This window comes from Leiobunum rupestre, chromosome 7, assembly GCF_980474605.1.
Source record: "Leiobunum rupestre chromosome 7, qqLeiRupe1.1.hap1, whole genome shotgun sequence".
Classification (NCBI taxonomy): Eukaryota; Metazoa; Arthropoda; class Arachnida; order Opiliones; family Sclerosomatidae; genus Leiobunum; species Leiobunum rupestre.
The window spans coordinates 26,655,217-26,678,317 of record NC_143390.1 but is presented as its reverse complement, the minus strand read 5'-3'; the positions used below and the strand labels follow the sequence as shown (position 1 = coordinate 26,678,317).

The 23,101-nt window shown below is 38.7% G+C and overlaps 4 protein-coding genes and 1 non-coding gene across 6 annotated transcripts; 2 read left to right on the top strand and 3 right to left on the bottom strand.

Moving 5' to 3' along the window:
• Positions 1-1,512: 1,512 nt before the first annotated feature.
• On the top strand, positions 1,513-3,114 carry LOC149935455 (BTB/POZ domain-containing protein 3-like). The gene is made up of 2 exons (XM_090181110.1): positions 1,513-1,759; positions 2,009-3,114. Exons 1-2 carry the CDS (start codon positions 1,521-1,523, stop codon positions 3,096-3,098), a joined length of 1,329 nt encoding a protein of 442 aa, XP_090037236.1. The 5' UTR covers positions 1,513-1,520; the 3' UTR covers positions 3,099-3,114.
• A 1,468-nt stretch (positions 3,115-4,582) lies between these two features.
• On the bottom strand, positions 4,583-4,655 carry TRNAT-GGU (transfer RNA threonine (anticodon GGU)). The gene has a single exon. It is a non-coding gene; the product is annotated as a tRNA-Thr (tRNA).
• A 7,244-nt stretch (positions 4,656-11,899) lies between these two features.
• On the bottom strand, positions 11,900-13,000 carry Polr2G (DNA-directed RNA polymerase II subunit Rpb7). The gene is made up of 7 exons (XM_090181209.1): positions 12,880-13,000; positions 12,666-12,775; positions 12,448-12,607; positions 12,334-12,384; positions 12,209-12,274; positions 12,076-12,147; positions 11,900-12,006 (listed from the first exon to the last, which is right to left on the bottom strand). Exons 1-7 carry the CDS (start codon positions 12,889-12,891, stop codon positions 11,962-11,964), a joined length of 516 nt encoding a protein of 171 aa, XP_090037335.1. The 5' UTR covers positions 12,892-13,000; the 3' UTR covers positions 11,900-11,961.
• Positions 13,001-13,065: 65 nt separating this feature from the next.
• Positions 13,066-15,136, top strand: mRpL4 (mitochondrial ribosomal protein L4). Of its 2 annotated transcripts, none has more exons than XM_090181025.1 (9): positions 13,066-13,225; positions 13,304-13,394; positions 13,454-13,622; positions 13,685-13,736; positions 13,866-13,983; positions 14,062-14,219; positions 14,456-14,514; positions 14,833-14,906; positions 14,971-15,136. In XM_090181025.1, the coding sequence occupies exons 1-9, from the start codon at positions 13,154-13,156 to the stop codon at positions 15,111-15,113; spliced, it is 936 nt and encodes a 311-aa protein (XP_090037151.1). In that variant the 5' UTR covers positions 13,066-13,153; the 3' UTR covers positions 15,114-15,136. The 2 variants fall into 2 exon arrangements, with proteins under 2 accessions (XP_090037151.1, XP_090037150.1); XM_090181024.1 differs by having other exon boundaries at positions 13,066-13,231.
• A 13-nt stretch (positions 15,137-15,149) lies between these two features.
• Positions 15,150-16,465, bottom strand: LOC149935451 (centriolar and ciliogenesis-associated protein HYLS1-like). The gene is made up of 7 exons (XM_090181026.1): positions 16,276-16,465; positions 16,072-16,193; positions 15,822-15,999; positions 15,700-15,764; positions 15,598-15,637; positions 15,352-15,530; positions 15,150-15,288 (listed from the first exon to the last, which is right to left on the bottom strand). Exons 1-7 carry the CDS (start codon positions 16,370-16,372, stop codon positions 15,187-15,189), a joined length of 783 nt encoding a protein of 260 aa, XP_090037152.1. The 5' UTR covers positions 16,373-16,465; the 3' UTR covers positions 15,150-15,186.
• Positions 16,466-23,101: the final 6,636 nt, after the last annotated feature.

Genomic DNA, 23,101 nt, shown 5'->3' with positions numbered 1-23,101 from the left:
CCCAAAGAGGTTAAATGCACAGGGGGTTCGATAGGGTCAACCGCGCGGGGTGGGTGGCCTTAATTGACTCCGGAGTGTCGGTCGCTGATCAGCTCGCGTTTCAGTGTGAGGTCATTGTAATTTCCCAAACCAATAATTCCTTATCCACTTACCTCGAGAGTTCCCGGTAATCAACCCCATCGCGTGAGAGAAGGTGAAAGTTTCTTAATAAATAGATCGAGGTCGTTGCGACCTTTCCCCGAAGACTGACCTTTTAAGTTTCTCCGCCTACGCGTCTTAATGGTCATTCCGGAAGTGACGTCGATCTTAAAACGCCACTTTTCAAACGTCCTCCGGTTTCCGGAAGTTCTAGTTCCGGTTTCGCTAATCGTGGCGACGTTAATTCTTGTTTTACTTTTTCGGAGAAAACCCCAAAACGAGGCCACAGTTTCGTTCCCCTCTACCATTCCCCTCTGTCGAGTCAAGCCCCAATTTCGGTCATTTTTGAGCAAGCGCCGTTTTTGTTATCCAGGCCCTATGAAAGGCTTCATTTAATAAAACTTCAAATAAGGGTAACGATGCGCTTAACTACCGTTTGGTGGCGCTAGTTTCGGAAATGAGCGCTTCCCCCGGCGCTCTCTTTAACCCCGCCCTTTACACTTTTCTCTCTCTCGGGGTGAGCGAGGCTGTTTGAGCGCGACTTGCCAAGAGAGAGAGCGACCGAGATATTAATCCAGTTAAGTCGGTAGTCCACTTCGGAGCTCTCGAATGGATACGCCTGGCGTTGTCTTTGCCCCGGTCGGGCCTCCACCGCATACCCCCTACAAACCGAATAACTTGGGTACGTGAGCATTGTTATTTTGGATTTTTTGTTTCTTCTATTCACGCTTTATTATTACCAAAGTAATTAAGCCAGAGTTAAGGCTGAGTCATAATCGAGATAGCTTCTAACGAGTCGCGCACTAAATTGAATTATTAAGTTTTCATTTATAGTTGTTTTACATCTTTTTTGGGAAATATGGAGATTTAATTTATATTAATCCAATCTAAACCGAAACTAAAATGGTACTTAAAGGAGGGGCTGGTCCCGCATTTCAACGTGGAAGGTTATTATTTCGGATCGGAGTCAATCTGGTCTATAATTAGCCTACTGCGCCTGTAGAAGTGTTTGAACCACTACACTTCTGTGCCCAGGAAGAAGCTATCTACCAGGAACTATCTAAAATTATAAATTAATAACCTTCCTCGTTTGGGTAATAGAGAGGTTAAGCCAGCGTTAGGGAACGTGTAGGAGTGTAGACTTAGCGTCATCGCGCGTAGACTGTTCAGCCTACACGTTTCCCCTACGCGTTTTAAACGCTTAGCCCGTCTATTATTGCACTCGCATACTGTTAGAGCTATAGCTTAAACGAGACCAAAGAGAACACTAAATAAGAGCGAGAATAATAAAAGTTGCTGAATGAGCGTAAAATAGCAGCCTGTGTCCTCCGTGTCTCCCCGCAGTATGTAGGGGGTTAAATGGGAAACTGAATGATCTCGCGATGATGGACAGTGAAAAGGTACTTCAGAGAACGTCGTCCCTCCTGCAGAACAAGTCCTTCACCGATGTTACCTTCATCGTGGGGCCGCCTAACTCCTCCAAGAAGTACGTCGGACACAGGGTCCTCTTGGCTATGACCAGCCCCGTCTTCGAGGCTATGTTCTACGGAGATATGGCGGACAAGTCAAAAGTTATTCGTATTACCGACATCGCTCCTATCGGATTCGAAAATCTTCTAAGGTAAGCTCACTTTTGAAAAATATTTACCCGTCGTGAATCTGACATCGCTATTTTTCCAGCGCGGCTTAGAGATATTTTTATTTATTCGTGAAACGTTTCAAGCTAGCCGTTTTTAGTTGACGCGACCCTGAAGAATTTAAATAATTCGAGGCACGAAGGGAATTTTTGGTTGACACTCGTTTCCCTTCCCGAAATTAATGGCCGACTTTTTTGTTTCTATTTTCCCTTTTCGACAAAACCCAAAAACAGATACGCCTACACGGACACACTAAACTTACAGACGGTCGAAGACGCCATGTTAACGGCTTACGCTGCCAAAAAATACATTCTCCCTCACCTCCTGCGAGAGTGTTTCAATTTCCTGGAGAAAAGCGTCACCCCAAAGACGGTCTGTCAAGTCTACGAGTTCTCAGTAATGCTAGAAGCTCACTTTCTCATCTACCAATGTTTGAACGTCATTGATCGGCAAACGTACCACGTCTTGACGTCGACCAGTTTCAACAACGTCAGCGTCTCCACTCTGGAAATGATCGTCCAACGTCCTTACCTCAACCTCTACTCGGAATTCTCGCTCTACAACGCCCTGTATATGTGGGCCGAGGAGGAATGCGCCAAGAGGAACGTCGAAGCGGACATTGAAAACTTGAGGCGAAGTCTCGAGACTACTTTACCCCACATCCGTTTCTTGACCATGACCCCGGAAGAGTTTAGTAAAGGACCGGCCAAAAGCGGGTTGTTGACGAAAGACGAGTGTTTTCACGTTTTCATGAACTTGGCCGTGCCCGGCATAGTCCCCATTCCTCGCGGTTTATCCTCCGAAATTGTGAAAAGGTCAGTTCCCCCCGAGTTCTTCAGTTGTCGAAGGTACAAAGCCAGCGCTTACCACTCGCCCGTCCGGCCGTTGCGGATTGTGGGACTCAGATTTATCGTGGTCAACCATGACATCTTTTTAACGGCCCTCGGGTTTCCGGCAAGGTTGGACTCGGGTTTTTACTCGGTACGCCAGCCCAAATATGACGGCGTTATTCGATACACCTACCAAATTCAGGACGGAAAGATGGAGCACGAGGACGCCGATGTCAATTTCGTTCTTTCCAAAGAAAAGGACGTTAAAATCACCCTGAAGAAACCATTTTACGTTCGAAAGGGGATCGAGGGCGAGTTAGAGTTGCAGTTGGGAAAGTTTCTAGCAGAAGACGTGGTGATACCGTCCTTGAAGAATAGGAAGAAAGACGATACCGTTAACGGGGTTACTTTCCAATTTTCCTCGTTCCAGAGGGGGCAGCTGGGCAATATGACGGACATTATGGAGTTCTCTGAAATATTCTTCTATTATTGACCTTGTCCGTAACGAATTCACGCGCGTTGTCTTAATTCTCGAACGAAAGGGAATAACGACCCTTTGACGGTATGGGTCGAAACCCCTAATTGGATTGTAATACGGGTTCGAATGGTCGCAGAAATGTCAAAAGTTTTAACTGCCATAGCTAGATTTGATCGAGGTGAACCCGGATTCAAATGCCTCGAGCGTACGTTGCACTTTAAATTTATATACCAACAAATTTCCGAAAATTTACTTTTTATAAATAAATCATTGCGCTATAATTGAACTCATATCACCACTCGAATAAAGATAATTATAACACCGAACTGTAGATTAAATAGGCCTATTAAATTGTTGTATATTCATGGTTGCACAATGCCTCACTCATCGCGGTTATGGTGATAATTTTACACGTCAATAATAAAAATTACAAATATGTATTAACTTTCTAATTCTCCAAATATGCGCTTTAAATTAAGAACAGTGTTTATCAAAATTTTAATTTATATAATAATAAACGTTTTTCAAAAAGTTGGAATAATTATTTTTCCTATAGATGAATCGCTCGCGAGCAAATTGTAGGGTATGTTGGTTTGTCAAAAACGATTAAATCCAGCACGATGGATTGTCGACCTCGTAACCTCATTAGGCAGTGGCCGAATTGCTCTGGTCAGTGGAGAAGAGACGTTGCTATGGCGACGAGACCATGGAAGGGTGTCCGGTTACGCTTGCTTGAAGACGCAATTAGTGTAATGGTTGTTAGAATTTGGAAGGGACACGATCTCTCAATGGTCGACTCCTCTATGTGTTAATGTTATCAGGCAAAATCCCGCTAGGTAGTTTGGGGCCCTATTAAATAGGTTTAAATTACATTTCTTAAATTTTAGATATTCGGTTTAAACAAAGTCAGCGCACGAAATTCAGAAAATGATAGACATTGAGAAAATTTAAAGATTATTTTTTATTCAAGAATGAATTCACGTTAGCCTAGAATTATCATAAATATTAAAATTTATTTTAGAATTATCAGGTGCAAATATAACCTCTGCTTTCGTGATTTACCGAAGATAGTCCCCGCCTACAGGGAGAAGTAGAGAGACTGCAACTATGATATGCTGGGAAAAGATAGGAGGCGTGGTTTTTCTTCCTTAAATCACGAGTTTAACCTTAATATTCTCAGCTACTGGGAATTTATTTTTATTATTACGCAGAAATTAATAAATTTAGAAGTTTCATTTAAACCAAGGATCCTATATGTTAGAAGGATATGAGGCGAGGGACCAAAAATGGCAGCGCCGTCGGTGGGTCATGCACGATAGAGAATCCGTCTTTAGATTCCGTCAAGGACAGAACATGGAGGAAGCACCGCCTTGAGGGAATAGAAACAAGACGTCCCACGTTTAGAGGCTCTCTTAATATCGACGGCGCTGCCGGCGTTTTGAAACCAAGCAATATCTCTGCGTATTGTTCCATACCAGAATGACTGAGAAAAATCATATCACCTCGGGCAGGAATCGAACCTACGACCTTTGGGTTACCTGCCCAACGCCCCTACCATTGGACTACCGAGGCCACGAATAATCAGGCCTCGGACATCCAATTTAAGAATGACTCGATCTGGTTCACATTATTGACGGGATTCATTTAACCAGTTGTTGACGGTGCCGTAGCATTTTACGTCAACTAATTTATAACAGGTCCTTGATAGCCTGTAGTCATAACAATGGGAAATTGTTATGACTACATTAATTCATTCTTGACTTTCTTGTTTTCAGTTAATCTGCTCTCTGCTTAAATGGAATATGAGCTTTCATATTTCTCATGGATCAACGAATTTCACATTTCTTCCACTAGTTTTAACAGAAGTTCAGGGTGATTGGCGCTAGTTGCGTTAAAAGCAAGTTTAAGCAGATAATATTTCGATTTAGTTCATACTCCCTTGAAAGTTCCACCGAATTGTTTGAAAAATTCGTTCCTTATTTCAGCTAGCTCCTCTCCTGATGGGATACCTTTTCCCTTCTCAAAATCTGTGATTATATAGCCCCACCCTTAAAATTAAAAAAGGAATTGTGTTTTGTTGTAGACATGAAGTATAATAAATAATGTATGACTCGTTCATGGGTCTTTTGCGACATCGGCTAAGAACTTAGAGCTAATATTTGTTAGTCTATAATTGTGTCATGTAAGTTTGGTAATAGTTAACAGTTAATTTTATTATGGGGGAGGAGCTTAGCAATGAAATGTCATCGATTAACTAAACTAACAATAAGTCTACAAGCGCAAGCTTATCTTACATGCAAATCGCACGTGAGATAATTATTATAATAAAGCTGTCTTGTGATGTTAAGAAAACATTTTATAATTGTAGTTCTTTTTATAAACAAAAATTAATATTGTACGGAATTTTTAGTTTTACTAACAAAATAGTAGCAATAATTTTGCTCGAAATACTGTTATATAGTTGTTTCATAACTAATAAGTTGTATTTTTAAGAAACATTCTGTGTCCTCCATTTTGATTTTTCATTTTCAGTATCGGGATTGGGGTTAAGGACCTTGTACAAACACTAGGACTGGACAAGTTAATACTCAAAAAATCCTTTATTGAACACAATATACAAAGATAAAATAAATAATGAAGAGACATTTCAGCTCAGTCCTAAATAATATCCATGAGTGTACCAATTGCAAACTGTGGAAAGAGTGGAAGGAAAATATATTTAGTACTTAAGAGATAGTCATCGTACAATATCAGTGGCCTCTACTCTTGTTCCAACAATTTTAAGCCGGATTTCATCATCTTGTTGAATAACAACATCCTAAAAATAACCAATTTAATGATATCCCAAAAGGGACGATAAACAATTTAAGTTCATAATCTGTTTTGTAACATGGTGGATTAAAATTTGCGTCAAATTTCATGTCTGATGGTATGGACTAAAGTATAAAATAATGTTTAGATATTTTTAAATAATTTGTCTTTTCAGAAATATTACGATAATAGTCCAATTTCAGTGAATAATCCAACCCATTATTAAAAAAATTAAACGCAAAGCTTTTTTATTTTTAACATCTTAATAGCTATACTTTATTAAAAAACGTCAAGACTAAATAATTTTAGGGTTTGGCGTTTGTTATTATTAAAAATCATTTGGTTTGAGCTTTTGATTGCATGCTTTTAGGGATTTCCCTTAAAGATTAAATGTGTCAGGCGTAAAATATTTGGGAGTTTATTGGCTATTATTGAAGTGCTAACATTGATGTTAGAGAAAGAAAGAAGATTAAAGCTGCCAAAAAACTCGATGCTGAATTCCGGAAAAGAGAAAACTTTACGTAACGCCAGGCTTACGCAGCGAAAAGGCGGAGGCGTCTAGAATTTACTTCGGGGCCAGATGCATTTAATGCTCAGTCAGAAGAATCTACTTTGGGGTCAGTTGCATTTAGTTCAGGGGGACCAGTTGCATTTGAAAAACATTCAGGTTCCAATGCTCAGCCAGAAGAACTACTACGTCCAATCCAAATCCAGAAGGACTACTACGTCCAATCCAAATCCAGAAGGACTACTACGTCCAATCCAAATCCAGAAGGACTACTACGTCCAATCCAAATCCAGAAGGACTACTACGTCCAATCCATATCCAGAAGAACTACTACGTCCAATTCAAATCCAGAATGCCGATATATCTGTTAATTCCGAAGGAGAACTATTGGAAGCAACTAGCTTAGTTACAATTTAGAATACGTTTACCTCACCGGTTTGTTAACATTTGAAAATAATAAATAAGTGTGACCCGTATTTATCGAAGCCGTGTATGGCCAGAAGTAATAAATAGGTGTGGCACTTACTTATCGAAGCCGTGTATTTCCAGAAGTAATAAATAAGTGTGGCACTTACTTACAGAAGTAATATTTTATGCTACCTGCTAAAATGGAATACGGACACGAAATAATATTATTCAGTTATACTATGCTACTGCCCCCAGGCGTCAAGATCTACTATCGCCGATTCGAGATAGCCAAATACGAACGCCGTACAATTCAGTGCTTCAAATGATAATTGGGGGTCAACCCACACGGATACCAATCCTGGCCAAAAAACACTTTTCTGTGTAAATTGTAAAAACTCACACCCAGCTTCCTCTAGGGACTGATCTGCTAAAAAACATCAAAAGCTTCGAATCCAATCAGCTAACAACTCTTCAAAAAAAGAAGCCAGCAAAATATTTCATTCCAAAAACTTGCCTAACCAATTTAATATCACAACTCAAACTTCCCGGCATTAGGCCATACCTTACTTAATACTGTCTCTCCAATACCACATCGACAAAAGCCCTGGAACTCCACAATCCACATCAGCCCAAACAAAATCAATATATTCTGAAGCCCTCGCTGAAAAATTTATATAAAAAATTCTACACATTCTCACAGATGTGCTCTACCAATTTCTACCCGATGCAGCATTGCAGATATTGACAGTCTTTCATGTGAAATCATCCGTAGTACCAATTTTTTCCTTAAAACATAACTTACCATGGATATTTTAATTCAAATGGCAGACATAGTGACAGCTTCAATGAAGGGGAATGTACTGACAGACTAAGAGTATCACCAATAGACATGATTCACTTATACAGTGGAAAATTCAGTGTTACCACGAACGTCTCCTCGTTAATAGACCTCATATTTCAACACTCTCCCATACATGAAAAACATTCCAATAATTTTAATCTAAAAATGTATGACATTTTTTCCACGGATAGGTTACATTCTCGTGGTGGTGGAGTTGCTCTTATGGTCCTTCGCTCCTACAAAGCCAATAAGCTCAATCTTCCAAAAATACCACATCTTGAAATCAATTTTATTTCACGATTTTATTACCCTTTTTCGTTGTACGTATATTGTTTTTGCTTATAGACTGTACATATCTCATTTCTCACTGTCTTGACGTGATGGGTCTCTGACCTTTTGTTGAGCAAATAAATAACTAAAGAACGGTGTCCCAATACAGCGTTCAACATTACAAGTCGTCTCAGCATACAACCCAGGAGGCAACGTTTCAAAAACTGAGTTGAGGCTCTATCCTCTTGCTTGACGGCTCCTTTTCTCACATTGGGCGATTTTAAAGGCAGACATCAACAATGGGGAGACAATTTGGTGCTCCTAAATGATGGCTCTTACAAAAATAAACATCTACACCTCAAATACTGTAATAGTGCAATTGAAATCTCTATTGCCAGCTCCGATATTGCATCATCCCTTAATAAGTGCATGGTCACCTTTAATGGCAGGTACAAGTGATCACTCGCCGCAGATAAACTCGCTCGTTGGACAGTTTTGCAGATGAAGCAGATCATATTGCTACTCAATGCCCAAATCTTCTTCAAACATGGGAGGGCATTCAAGAACAATCTCAGACCTCGCTTATACCCACATCCCATTCAGTGACCCCGCTTCCTCAACTCATCCTCCCAGAGTCCCAGACTAGTCAATCCAGCTATAAAAGAAAAACCAAAGGAAATCAATCGCCTCCAAATATTCAGCTTTACAACAGAGAACGCGCCCGACTCCGTAGGCTAATGAAAACCACAAAGCGCAACAGCTAGCTGGCAATCATTCTGCAACTACATAGACTCCTCTACTACGGGAGCTAACCGTTCTCGAGTTTTTAGGAACATGACATACAAATAAATAAAAGACTTATAGTTATAGATATCAAAGATTTCTGGTTAAACAATATATCCATTAATAATCATTGAGTTGTAAATAATTAGTTCATTTATTTTGAATATAATACCATGTGGACTCCTGACCTGAAGGATATTTACTCAGCGTCAATATCGGGAATGATTGATTTTTCAAATGTTCCCGATTATTTTTTATAACGTTAACCAAAGATAATATTGTTTTTTAATCTTGGTATATAACCGTTCGTTATTATTAACTTCAGGCCATATAGTAAACCACTCACATAGAGTGGAAGGCTATCAGCGAAACTTGTTAACACTTTTCGTACGCAACGTCTTGTTTCCGAGACGTGAAATAAACAAGGTGGCCTAAAGGTAATGTACAATATCTGGGTAAAAAGTCAGTTAATACCCTAAAAAATGTAAAAACCACACCATCTTCGGACTGTATTTATTCACGCCTCGAAAACAAGCTGGCCCGTTAGGATTAATGTTTCATGAGCTTCCAAAGGGTCTTCCACTATATGCGAGTGGGTTACTCTATGTTTCAGGATTTTCCCCCTTTTTGTGTCGGGTCTAAATTGCGGTGTACACAGTTCCATTTAATTCTGTAAATATGTTTAATTTTAAATAAAACAGTTTAAGTTCCGGTTAAATTCCGTCACTGAAGCTTTGCGGACATCGCTGAATAAGAACTTCAACAGGTTATGGGCCCAGCACGCTTCCACTACGCACTGGCGATTCGTTACGTTACTTGTAGAAGTATACTGGTGGGACAAATGAGAATCCTCTTCCTGGTACTCTGTCGACAACGGTGAATTCTGTTCCTGTCTTCAGTTCAAAATGGATGGTCTACTGCGAGTTGAGGTTGAAAAGCAGAGCGGTCCCGAGAACTGGACCGTTTATAGGATAGTGAAGGGTATTGGAGTGAGCCAACCACGCCGTCAACGTTAGCATCAGCGTCGGAGACTGCCACGTACTTGTCAGACCTACAAAAATTCGAGATAGCCCGTACGATCATATGGTCATCGATATCAAGAAATGTCCAAAAGATGATCATGAACTGTGACTCGCCTAAAACGATGTGGCCGAAGTTGCTTGAAGTCTACGAATAGAAGTCATCGATCGAACCATATTCGCAAGTTAGTAGCCCAGCTGATAGGATAAGAGCGAGGAAGTCTCATGATGTGGAATACCATATCATTGTAACAATAGGAATATAAATAAATGAATACCAACTTAATCTCGCCCAGATGCGTTCCTTATGATCCAATATACTTATGACGCCAAAATTGAGAAAGACATTGCGTTTGACGCTTGCATTATCGTTGCCTGTATTTTCGAGTCACTACCACAGGGCCAGTGCAGAGAGTTCAGTTTGTTGTGGGATACGTTACCTGCAGAGAAACTTTAACGACTTCTCATTGGACGAGCAACCCGAGAGGACGATCAAATTGGAGTCTTCTGGTCTCTTGGTAAATCAGAAGCAATTCAAAGGTCAAGAGTAGCGCAAAAAGAGGAAATCCACGAAGAAGACCATCTGTTACAACTGTAACAAGGCGGGACATATCGCCACAAATTGCCGAGAGCCAAAAAAGGTCCAAAAAGTTCCAGACGTGGAAAAGGTATCGTCTTGACATCGAGGTTGAACAGCCTGCTAATCAGTCCACATCGCAGCAGATCCAAAGAATGACGAGAAGGCTGATCTCAAAGTCTGGCACGAAAGAATGGGTCATCAAGCACATTGCCACTATGTTATATAAGCATCTGAGGGTTTTCGGAACCGACTGCTACGTTCACATTCCAAAGGTGAAACGGAAGAAGTTTGCAAAAAGAGTACAAGGGTTTCCTCGTCGATGATGAAGATGACGCTGATGGCTATCGAGTCTACGTTCCTGAGCTTGATCACGTGCTCCGATCAAGATATGTAAAATTCGATCGAGATAAATACGTCGTCGAATAGTTGAACTATATTCAGGAAGCTTACAGCCAGGGCGAGCAGAACACCGACGGTGATGAAATGGACTCTCAAAATGACCAGACCAACGAATCCAACGAAGAATTGAATAGCAAAGATGTGGCATCCAGACCCATCGAAACGCCTACTGAGGTTATTGGTCTAGTCCTCAAAGATCGCTCGACGCTTAAGAACACATCCTGTATTACCTGTCCTCCAGGAAATAAACATTTTTGGTCTGCGACAACTGGCCGAAGTCCGCAAAGGTAGCACGATCAACGACCGATTCCAAGGAATGGCCAAGAGCAATGGCGGACAAACTAATATCGTTAACCGGACATCGATTTTGCAGTTAATCGAGCGTCACCTGGTCATAAGGGGCATCATGGCAATGAGATGACCGAAACTCTGGCCAAGGAGGGTGCGGAGGCTAGGTTCTTAGGTGCTGAACCTGCTACTCCGATACCCAATGGCCTGGTTCGCAGCTATGTGCATGGCGCTATGGCTGAGAGACAGGTCAGGCTTTGGCTTGAGATGGATGGTCATAGGCAGGACAGGGATTTTATTACTGGGCCTTCTAAGAAAAGAGCAACTGAGTTGCTCTCGCTCTCTAAGAGTAGTATCAGAGTGGTTACGGGCCTACTTTTAGGTCACTGCCAGCTTAATAGACATCTGCATCTGATTGGTATCAGTGAGAGTCCTATGTGCCGGACATGCCTTGAGGAGGAAAATTCCTCTAATGTCCTTTGTGTCTGTGATTCTTATGCAGCTCGAAGCTTTGAGCATCTTGATATGCATAGGCTGGAAACGAGCTTCGTTTTAGAGACTAGGCTTTTTCATGTTTAAAAGGTCGGGGCTGCACAATGGACCTCCGGTCGAAGTGCTAGGTTGGGTCTAATCCAACCACCCAATTCTTAATAATAATAGTAATACAGAAGGTTTTGCGCGAAGGTCAAGATAAATTTTTATAATTCTTCATGTATTCATTTTAGGTTATTAAAAAAACTATTGTATGGAATTTGGTTTCAGTAACAAAATATTAGCATTAATTTTCCTCAAAATAGCTGTTTCATAACTAATAAGTAGTATTTTTAAGAAACATAATGTGTCCTACATTTTGATGTATCGGGATTGGGGTAAAGGAGCTTGTACAAACACTAGGACTGGACAAGTTAATACTCAAAAAATCCTTTATTGAACACAATATACAAAGATAAAATAAATAATGAAGAGATATTTCAGCTCAGTCCCAAATAATCATCCATGAGTGTACCAATTGCAAACTGTGGAAAGAGTGTAGGGAAAATATATTTAGTACTTAATATCATTGGTAATAGAGATAGTCATCGTACAATATCAGTGGCATCTACTCTTGTTCCAACAATTTTAAGTCTGATTTCATCATCTTGTTGAATAACAACATCCTAAAAACAAAAATTCAATTACACCCCAAAAGGGACAATAAACAATTTAAGGGGAATATACTTCATCATCTGTTCTGTAGCATGGTGGATTAGAATTTGCGTCAAATTTCATATCTGATGGTATGGACTAAAATATAAAATAATATTTAGATTTTTTTAAATAATTTGTCTTTTCCAAAATATTACATGTTTTGAAATGAAGCACGATAATGGTCCAATTTCAGTGAATAATCCAACCTATTATATTAAAAAAATTAAAGTCAAAGAATTTTTTTTTTTTTAACATCTTAATAGCTATACTTTGTTAACTTGCGTTACTACTGCATCAAGTACTTCCCCTTTAAATGGCCTAAAGACAATGGCTTTATATTTGACTGGATATACCACAAAACCTCTTCCAGGTTGTATATAACCAGCTCCGATGTTGTCTATTGTTGTTACAGCAACGACAAAACCATATCTGGTAATGTGGATAATAATTTAAGTTTTTTTCAGTGTAATTTCCATTTGGGACTTACTTTCCACTGCAGGTACCCTCTACTTCTGTAAAAAGCTTTTGCTTTACGGTTTCGATCAACTGGGGTCCAAAATATCGGGGGTGAAGTAAGATCTCATGATCTAATGATACCTATGAAAAGCGAATAAATTTTGATTTTTTGGTCAAATGTACCAAGGCTTAGCGTGCAATATAACAATAACTTTATATTAACTAAGTCACTGCCAAAAACCTACATGGTAAAACATTATGAAACGTTGCCTAGCTTTTAGTATAATGTCAATAGAGAACTAAAATAATAACAAGTCATTAAAAGAAACAACACAAATCAAATCGTCTTTACGAGAGCTTTCAAACGTAATAATTACGATTTTACGAGTACTGAGTCCGTCTGCTTTGTCGTCTGCGAAGTGTTAAAAAAATGTTTGTTGATCTCTGAAACTTGAAGAGAAATAAGCCTAGGAAGAAGGACACGATAAAAGAAGTTCAGATATTTTTATTTGTTTAAAAATGTTAAACATAAATAACATTTTTAAGTCAAATTTCATAAAATGCATCGCCTTATTAAAATCAAACCATAAGGTAAAGGTATAATAAAAATTGAGTGTGTGTAGTTAAGCCTTTGCTTTTCATAAATAATTAGTTCATTTCCCTGAATAGAATGTTTGTTGCTCAAAAGACATGAGTTATTTTACTAATAAAGAACCAACTGATGTAGAAAGTGAACCTATCATAATTGAAGATGTATCTGGTGTGTTTATTCTAATAATTAATCCGCTGGATAATCTAATGATTGTAACTACATTTAAGTTACGAAAATGCCAAGACCACCTCTACCAATTATAACATCTCGAGAACTTCAGCTTCCTCATAAATTCAGAGCACCACGCCAAGCTTGGGTAGAAAATCTTGACACAGTAGAATGCGAAAAATTAGGCTTAGTTGACCTTCACCCTGAAATATTTGGAGAATACCCAAGGTAAGAAATGTTAAATTAATCATTAAAATTTAAATATAAACTTTTTATTTATTTTTTAATAGAATGGATGTTTTACATTATAATATTAAATGGCAAAGATCATTCCGTAGAGTGGTAAGCATTAACTTTTTTTCCGACAAAGGGTACCAGGACGGTTTGGGTTTAAGAAGACCCCAAGCTAATATTTAAGATTTTGGTAACTTTAACATCTTAATTTCAACTAATTTTTAAATATCAATACAGAATTGGGATTTTGCCAAAACAAGGGCTGAATTAAGGGGTGGCGGAAGAAAACCTTGGCCACAAAAAGGAGGTGGAAGAGCTAGACACGGAAGTATACGTTCTCCAATTTTCAAAAATGGTGAGAAATATATTTGCACATAGTTTAATTTCATGAATTTGTATGAGAAATATAATAATTTGAAAAATAAAATTAAAGGTGGTATTGCTCATGGTCCCAGAGGTCCAAAGACATATTTTTATATGTTGCCTTTCTATACAAGGGTGAAAGGTTTAACAACAGCTCTTTCAGTTAAATTAGCTCAAAATGACTTGAAAATAGTAGACAACTTAGATATTAATACCGATGACCCAAAAGTAATTTAATAGAATTTAAATATAAAAACTTTTTGGGAAAATGTGTAAATGCTATTAAATTTCTCTTATGTTATGTAAAACATAAAATTGTTGTTCAAAAAATTTTAATATTTTTGAGTAAGTTTGAAAAATATACATTTAAATGTTTGAAACAGATGAGAATTTTTTTATGTCACTACACATTTTTTCACTGGTTTTATTTTCCCATTTTTAAACTAATTTCAATATTTTTTTAGTTTTTGAAGGAGTTGGCTGAGCAACGGGCTTGGGGAATATCAGTTTTATTTATAGATGAGTAAGAAATTAATCCAGCCAAAAGTTTTACGTTTAAAATTAGGGATGCACCGATATATCACCCTTTTTTTTTCTAATATTGGTATGAAAAGAAACATATATTCGTATATGCTCTTGCAAACTTCTTTTAATGAAAAATTAGAATAAAATGGTATGACAGTGTACTGAATTACCTTTTACAATGATTTGATTATATACACCACTGTTATGATAGATAACTTTGTTAATATTGGGCAATACATCGTCTGATATATCGGCTTTACCCATATTGGTGCATCCCTATTTAAAATTTCTGTCTTAATCATAATCTTAATTCCAGCACTGATTTCATGCCCAAAAATATATCCGTTTCAACTGAAGAAATACCGCATTTTAATTTAATGCCAGTTTACGGTATGTTCCCTTTTTAAAAATTATTTAAAAGTCACTATATTTTAAGGCACAATCCATATTTTAGGTCTAAATGTGTACAGCATGTTAAAACACGAGACTTTGGTGATCACATTAAGCGCTCTAGAGAAAATTGAAGAGAGGCTTCTCTTTCATTTATACAGACTGGATTATCAAACAATTAACAAAAAATATAAATCCTACACTTAAATTTAGCAGGATTTCAGAGTAAAATAGAAAAAAATAAATTTTATTGTCTCTAAATGCATGTAAATCCTTTGAATCAACAAAATTTATTTAGATTTGAACAAGAATTCCATCGGTAAATATTGCTCCTCCTTTCTTTAGGTATTTTAAAAATATTTGGCATTTGTTTTAATGAAAACTAGGGAGGAAAAGGGTATTAGCAAAGGGAACTTTTTCATCAATGTAAAACAATTGAGCATACCTCTGCAATTGGGTCGTAATCTAACATTTGTTCCCTGACATTCCATCTCAGAGACTTGTGACTTTTTTCGGAAGGCGTTTTATGAGAGTTCCAATATTTCCTGTATTGGTGATAACGATTCACAGGATCACATTGCTTTGACCCATAGGCAACCATTGGCAATACAGTTGGTAGTTTTACTTAAGTAGTTTATTTCATTACGATATTATCCCAACCATAATAGATTTAGTTTCTAAACAAACTTACTTTTACACGATTCAAATAAATTACCCGTAGATTTTGACTTCTATCAAATTTAATTATCAGATTTATTAAAAAAGTTAAACATTTTGTGCGAGTAGCCATTACCCTTTTATTGTATAATTCAGGTTCCCTCGTATATATATCATTTTCCATAAGAGATGAGGTAGACTCTAATAAAATGCAAATATTGTAAAAGGACTATACACCAAATATGCTTTAATTTATACCTATTATTACGCTAGTTAAAGATGATTCTTCAATATATGACTTTCCATTATTATTTCGTCTAAGTGTCTTTCGTTTGAGTATACGACTGCTGTTTGAGCTAATATTTGTGGACCGAGGCATTGTACTTTGAGTTCTGGATGATTCTTCTTTAGGTTTGGTATTTGTTGGTACATTTACCTGAATTGACATGAATTGACAAATTTATTAGCATGATTTAATCCAACAATTATAAAGTAGGTAATAGCATACAAATTCATTTAAATAATTGCTCGTATTACAACTGTCTAATGTTGAGCTTTCTGAGATTATTGATACCGGACTTTTTGTTCTATTCTCATTTAAATATTCTTCCATCATTAAATTGTCTAAATCTGTAAATTCAGAATGGAAAATATGAGTTTTTATAGATATTTTAATATGAATATATAGTTAATTATCTTATAGTTAACTCACCTTTTTTGAACTTTTGGAAAAGTTCCTCTGAGATATCGGAATAACCGACTTTTTTAAGTTCATTACGAAGCTCCTCGTCTGATATTTGACAATTCATGCTAAAGTTAAGAAATATTTAATAAGAAAACTGGGCTTAAACACCAAAGGGATCTTTTAAGTAAGTCATTCACAGAAATTCAGATTTTTTGTGTGATTTTCTCAATAAACAAAAATCAGATATTAGTTAGTTAAAGCTTAGCTCACTAGATGGCGCGCCCTGTTCCACAAACAAGTCAGCTATCTTATCGTCCTATGTTCTATCCATTGAGTTGGGAATATTAATCTAGAGATCCAATCAAATCTGCTACCCGCGAAACAAGTTTTTGAAAATTACGAATGTGCCGTCTCCTCTAAAAATAATGACGAGAAAACGTTATCATATCACCCGTGGCTCCATCCATTATTTTTGAAAAAAAAAAGATTTTTGCCGGAAAACACGTCTTATTTGAACGAACCATTGAGAGATAGACAGCGCCACGGGTAGAATGATAAAGTTTTCTCGTCATTGGGAGCAGACGGCAGTATTCTTATTTTTTAAAAACTTGTTTCGCGAAATACTGAAATCCGACGTTTTGATTGAACCTCTAGATTAATATTCCCAACTCAATGGTTCTATCGTTAGCTTTTTTACGTCAACAAAGACAACAATGCGAGTTTATATATTTTCTCAGTTTTTAGTAGAATTTTGAAACTGATATAAAAATTTAGTGTAGACAGAGGAAAAATATAAACGCGGATTTCCGGCTAAACCGTTGGCGGGAATTTCGAATTCCGGTTGTACGTAGAGGTCGGCTGGTCGGCGTTTGAATAAGAAATTATACAATTGTTTATTTATCCATAACCGAGAATTATTCAGAAATATTCGAAAAAAAGTTTAATCGTTCTGATTTGCACCCCCCCCCCCCTCGAGTTTCTCCGATGGCACCCCCTGCCCCTTAGGCCACCACTGTGCCAAAGGCAGGGACTTCAAAGATTACGCGTAATCCCATTAGTACAGTCAAAGGTACGGCTCTGTACACCGATTAAGCTAACAATTATATAGTAGACTAGCTGGTACACCCAGCCAAAGATAATTTAAACTGGTACGAGTTTAAATTATCATTGACCCAGCCCAGGTGTTTTAATTTCGGTTTCGAACGGTACAAACCGGGCTTTCAGCTGGCCGTTTTAGTTAAGCCTAAAATCCTGGGTTCGTTGGTGTTGAGCATATACATTTTCTATATCTATGGTGTTGAGCTAAGAAAATCGAAAAATTCGCGAATGAGAGCGAAATTGCACCACATGGCTACACCATAGACATAATTAATAGGATAGACATTATACACCCGGTGCTTGGGTTGGCACTTGGCAAGCCTTTATTTACACGCCAGCTAGCAGACGCGGGGGAAACCGCCGAAAATTCGTCACCTGCCGGTCGCAAAAAAAAATTATATCACAAGAGCTTTGCGCCACCTATTGGTTACTGAAATTGATATCAAACGCGAAGTTCAAATTAAGCCTAACTAGACGCAAAAGGTTTGATGGTTAATTTTACGCGAAATTTATTTGTTTTTCAAAATGGTGAAAAGTTGTGCCAAAATTATAAATTAACCACCACAAATCCGAGCACCAATGTTTCTTTCGATACGTTGTAACAGTTTGTAATTATTTATATTAAATTTAGCCCTATAATTATTTTAAACTATAGGTTTCCTTTCTCTAAACCTGAAACGCTTTCAAAGTGGCTAAAAACTGTGAATCGTGATGATTGGCACCCAACCAACAATGACTTTGTTTGTATTTATAATTTTTTGGCCAAAAATATTCAGATTTTAAATGGCAAACAAAAACTTTTACAAGACACCATTCCAAATGAGAATTTAGTTGATGAAATTGAAATAAGTGACACATTCTTTGATCAGAAATCTGTTCATGTAGGTTTAAGCGTGAAAATTTATTACTATGGAGCAGAAAGCCCTCTGTTTTTAAGACATTTACTAGTATTTTACTAGGGAAAGAAAGACATTCTGCTCCATGTTACGCTAGAAGTGGTAGTGTAGTAAAGACAGACGAGTCGGGTTCAGAAGCGAGCGGTATTAATAAAGTCTGGTCTCCTGATGAACGTGAAGCAGCTGTAGGTTTTAATAATAATAATGATAATAATGTTTTATTTAGTTATTTACATTCAAATTAGAAGAGGAAAATCGGAAACTTTAGATTTTTACTCAAGTTGTTGAAAATAATACAATCCCGGTATATATCGTGTGTATTGTTTATTTTAGCAAACAATTGGAGAAAACAATTTAACTTGTGTGCTCTCAAGAAGAAGGACGGGGGTATCCGTCCTATCGCTGTTGGCCATACCGTTCGGCGTCTGGTAGCCAAGTTAGCTTGCTCGCATATTGCGCCAATTCTCGGCCCTTTTCTTCGTCCATCGCAGTTGGGGTTCGGTACTCATGGGGGGGCCGAAGCCGCGGCTCACGCCGCCTGGCGCTACGTTAACCACCCTCATCAGGCTCCCACTGTTTTACTGAAAGTCGATTTCTTAAACGCTTTCAACATGACCGTCTACTTGAATGCGTTCGCAAGGATACCCCCGACCTCTATTGGTTCTTACGCCAATGCTATAGGGCGCCATCACATCTCGCCTACGGTGAATCAATCCTGTCATCAGCAGGGCGACCCATTGGGTCCAGCGCTCTTTTGCCTCCTTGTGCATAGAGTGGCTTCCCACATGGCATCTGAGCTTAACATCTGGTACCTCGATGATTCAACGCTGGGCGGCAGTCCACGTTCCGTCCTCGACGACCTGCTACTTCTCCAAGAACTTTCCGCTGATATCGGCCTGGAGCTCAACCCCTCCAAATGCGAGTTATTACTCCTAAACCCCGGCGGCTTTGACCTTCAACACTACCAATCTATGTTCCATACGGTGGCTCCTGGCGTTAAACTCTTATCGCGCTCCGAATACATCCTCTTAGGAGCTCCCCTTTCGGACGAGGCTATCTCCACTTGCTTGTCCTCTAAGGCCGAGGCCTTGAATACCATGGTCCGAAATCTTCAGCAAATATCTGCCCATCAGGGTTTTTTTCTATTGAAAAACTCAATTGCTATCCCGAAGCTATCGTATCTCCTCCGCAGCGCCCCCGTTTGGCGTGACGTCTCTGGCCTTACGTCGTTCGACGAAACCCTTCATTCGGCGCTGCAAACAGTTACGAACACTCTCATGGACGAGGCACCTTGGCTACAGTCGTCACTTCCCGTGTCTCGGGGAGGCCTGGGTATTCGCCACGCCTCTACTCTCGCTCTCCCCGCCTATCTCTCGTCGGTATCCAGCGTGGAGGCCTTAGTCCGCGCTATTCTGCCTGCATCTATCGACCCTAACGGGTTAGATTTTTCCGACGCTTCATCTCATTGGGAAATCCTTTCGGGTGCGGTCTTGTCATCGCCGGATCTCCGAAGCCATCAACGCGCGTGGGAGGCCCCTCTTGTCGAGCTGTCTATCACTCGGTTGTCCGCCCATACTTCCAACGACAGGGACAAAGCTCGCCTACTCTCGGTCAGCTCCGCGGACTCTGGGTGTTGGCTAAACGCCCTTCCTTCGCCGTCTTTGGGCACGCTCTTAGACGACGACTCCTTTCGGATCGCTGTCGGCCTTCGGTTGGGTGCCGACATTTGTGTCCCGCACGTTAGCAACTGTGGTAGCTGTGTGGACTCCTTGGGCGCCCACGGTTTGAGTTGCAAACGAAGCTCTGGTCGGCTGTCGCGCCACGGCGCCGTCAATGACCTACTTAAACGCGCCCTCATTTCTGCCGGTGTTCCGGCCATTCTTGAACCCCCCGGCCTGTCGCGGGACGATGGGAAACGACCCGATGGCATGACATTGGTCCCATGGTCCGGTGGAAAATCCCTGGTCTGGGACTTTACGTGCACCGACCCTCTAGCCCCGTCCTATTTGGCGTCTTCCTCTTCAGCCCCCCTCTGGGCGGCAACCCAGGCCGAATTACGGAAGAACTCCAAATACGCGGGCTTGGAAAATCGGTTCATCTTTACTGCTGTCGCGGTTGAAACCCTGGGCTCCTTCGGGCGGGATGGTCTGGCCTTGATCCATTCGATAGGCCGTCGGATCAAGGAGGTCACAGGCGAGCATCGGTCGGTGACTTTCCTCTTGCAACGGATCGCCATCGCGGTGCAGAGAGGCAATGCGGCCTCAGTACTAAACACTTTCCCTCCGGACGCCTCCCTAGGTGATTGTTTGTACTCCCTGCCCTAAGTGTTCGTGTGGGTGTTTTTTTTTATTATTATTATTTTTGTACCGTATAATTTAAAGTATTAAAGTTATTCTTAAATAAAACTAAAAAAAAAAAATTAACTTCTGTTAGGTTACTTTTCAAAATGATGATATTTTCTTTCTCCGGAAAACTCAATATCTCAATCTAACCCAGAAGAAGACAATATTTTGTTCTTGCCACTGTAAATTTTGGAATTGAAGGAAAAAGCTATTAGGCATAAATTGAAGGAAAAAGCTATTAGGTAAATTGAAGGAAAAAGCTATTAGGCATAAATTTAAGGAAAAAGCTATTAGGCATAAATTGAAGGAAAAAGCTATTAGGCATAAATTGAAGGAAAAAGCTATTAGGTATAAATTGAAGGAAAAAGCTATTAGGCATAAATTGAAGGAAAGAGCTATTAGGCATAAATTGAAGGAAAGAGCTATTAGGCATAAATTGAAGGAAAGAGCTATTAGGCATAAATTGAAGGAAAAAGCTATTAGGCATAAATTGAAGGAAAAAGCTATTAGGCACAAATTGAAGGAAAAAGCTATTAGGCATAAATTGAAGAAAAAATCTATTGGGCATAAATTGAAGGAAAAAGCTATTAGGTATAAATTTAAGGAAAAAGCTATTAGGCATAAATTGAAGGAAAGAGCTATTAGGCATAAATTGAAGGAAAGAGCTATTAGGCATAAATTGAAGGAAAGAGCTATTAGGCATAAATTGAAGGAAAAAGCTATTAGGCATAAATTGAAGGAAAAAGCTATTAGGCATAAATTGAAGGAAAAAGCTATTAGGTATAAATTGAAGGAAAAAGCTATTAGGCATAAATTGAAGGAAAAAGCTATTAGGCATAAATTGAAGGAAAAAGCTATTAGGCATAAATTGAAGGAAAAAGCTATTAGGCATAAATTGAAGGAAAAAGCTATTAGGCATAAATTGAAGGAAAAAGCTATTAGGCATAAATTGAAGGAAAAAGCTATTAGGCATAAATTGAAGGAAAGAGCTATTAGGCATAAATTGAAGGAAAAAGCTATTAGGCACAAATTGAAGGAAAAAGCTATTAGGCATAAATTGAAGAAAAAAGCTATTAGGCATAAATTTTCAAAATTAATATTATTTCAAGGCCAATAACTTATTTTTTTGCTAACTTATAGTTAAATATCCACCAGCACTGTGTAACCTAATTTTCATAGTTCTGATATATTTTATATCATAGTTGTTACTTAAGCCTTGGCTTAATATTATTAACCAACAATTTTAAATGAATAGTTCTTTTTATAAAATAACCTTGGCCATCTTGTTGAAATGTTGCCTCCCCGCTTCAGCTGTGCATCCGTTTTCTCTTCCATTCTCAGGCATTGGCTGAACTATTCCAGGGGAACATTGCAACAAGTTGGGCAAGCGTAAAGACATTTTATAAAATCAACAATTATTTGAAATCAAAGATATATATAAAATTAAACATTTATACCTTTCGTATAAGTTTCCATTAAATCAATCTATTTATTCATGACTTGAAATTAAAATTTTAGTGTTATATACTCTTTACGAAAGAACATATGATTCTCGACCCTGCCTGGCACGCCATTGTTAACTTCGTTGACATTTTATATTTTTACTAGTTTCTGATAGGTGGTGTTTTCTGCCGGCTTTCCCCCGCGTCTGCTAGTTCGGCCTAGCGTGCGAGTCCCCCGTAAAATCGGGGATATACCCTATTTATTATGTCTATGGGCTACACCAAGGAGAATTCCGCGCGTTATAAAATCCCCCTCGGAAAACCAACTTACGACTTGTAGAAGAAAACATAGTTCCAAAACAAGCGCCCCCCTTACATGGCCACTTGCGTTGCCCTTTAATTTCGGTTTAGAACGGTACAAACCTGGCTAGGTGTTTTAATTTTATGTGGAAGAAGCGGTAACATAATCGCTTGTCTTATAGCTTTACGATGTATAACATCGGGTTTCTAGAAATATACCTACGATTTTAAAAGAATGCGCTTTATTAATTGTCTGGCCGGTGTAAGAGAAACTACTAAACTGGACACAGTCATATGACTTTACAATTGGCGAAAATAAACAAACCCGGATCGCGCAGCTGTATCGTAAAAACAAAAGAGAGAAAACAAGATGTCAAAGACATTTCCGTACACACAATCCCGCTGATGTGTTAATCTTCACAGTCCGAATAAAACATTCACCCCTGTCCCAGATTTAAAAAATCACAGTCGGAATAAAACATTCACCCTGTATCAAAATTCGCACCAGAAAATTCCCAACACAGTAAATAATCAAGACCGATATAAAATATTCACCTATATCAAAATTAGCTCCAGAAAGTCTCCAACAAAGCAAATAATCACAGTCCGATATAAAACATTCACCCTGTATCAAAATTCGCACCCGAAAGCGTCTAACATAGTAAATAATCACAGTCTGATATAAAACACTCACCCTGTATCAAATTTGGCGCCAGAAAGCGTCTAACACAGTAAATAATTACAGACCGATATAAAACATTCACCCTAGGGTATG

What these genes read in the sequence shown, in the direction of transcription:
- LOC149935455 (XM_090181110.1), top strand. Translation starts at nt 1,521, where the DNA reads ATGATGGACAGTGAAAAGGTACTTCAGAGAACGTCGTCCCTCCTGCAG. An exon ending in GGATTCGAAAATCTTCTAAG is followed by an intron (nt 1,760 to 2,008) that starts GTAAGCTCACTT and finishes ACCCAAAAACAG; the next exon opens with ATACGCCTACACGGACACAC.
- Polr2G (XM_090181209.1), bottom strand. An exon ending in TAGTAACGCAAGTTAACAAA is followed by an intron (nt 12,385 to 12,447) that starts GTATAGCTATTA and finishes TTAATATAATAG; the next exon opens with GTTGGATTATTCACTGAAAT. An exon ending in GAGTAGATGCCACTGATATT is followed by an intron (nt 12,007 to 12,075) that starts GTACGATGACTA and finishes CTCTTTCCACAG; the next exon opens with TTTGCAATTGGTACACTCAT.
- mRpL4 (XM_090181024.1), top strand. Translation starts at nt 13,154, where the DNA reads ATGTTAAACATAAATAACATTTTTAAGTCAAATTTCATAAAATGCATC. An exon ending in TTCTCCAATTTTCAAAAATG is followed by an intron (nt 13,984 to 14,061) that starts GTGAGAAATATA and finishes ATAAAATTAAAG; the next exon opens with GTGGTATTGCTCATGGTCCC. An exon ending in TAATTTAATGCCAGTTTACG is followed by an intron (nt 14,907 to 14,970) that starts GTATGTTCCCTT and finishes TCCATATTTTAG; the next exon opens with GTCTAAATGTGTACAGCATG.
- LOC149935451 (XM_090181026.1), bottom strand. Translation starts at nt 16,372, where the DNA reads ATGAATTGTCAAATATCAGACGAGGAGCTTCGTAATGAACTTAAAAAA. An exon ending in TTTCCAAAAGTTCAAAAAAG is followed by an intron (nt 16,194 to 16,275) that starts GTGAGTTAACTA and finishes CTGAATTTACAG; the next exon opens with ATTTAGACAATTTAATGATG. An exon ending in GCAATTATTTAAATGAATTT is followed by an intron (nt 16,000 to 16,071) that starts GTATGCTATTAC and finishes ATGTCAATTCAG; the next exon opens with GTAAATGTACCAACAAATAC.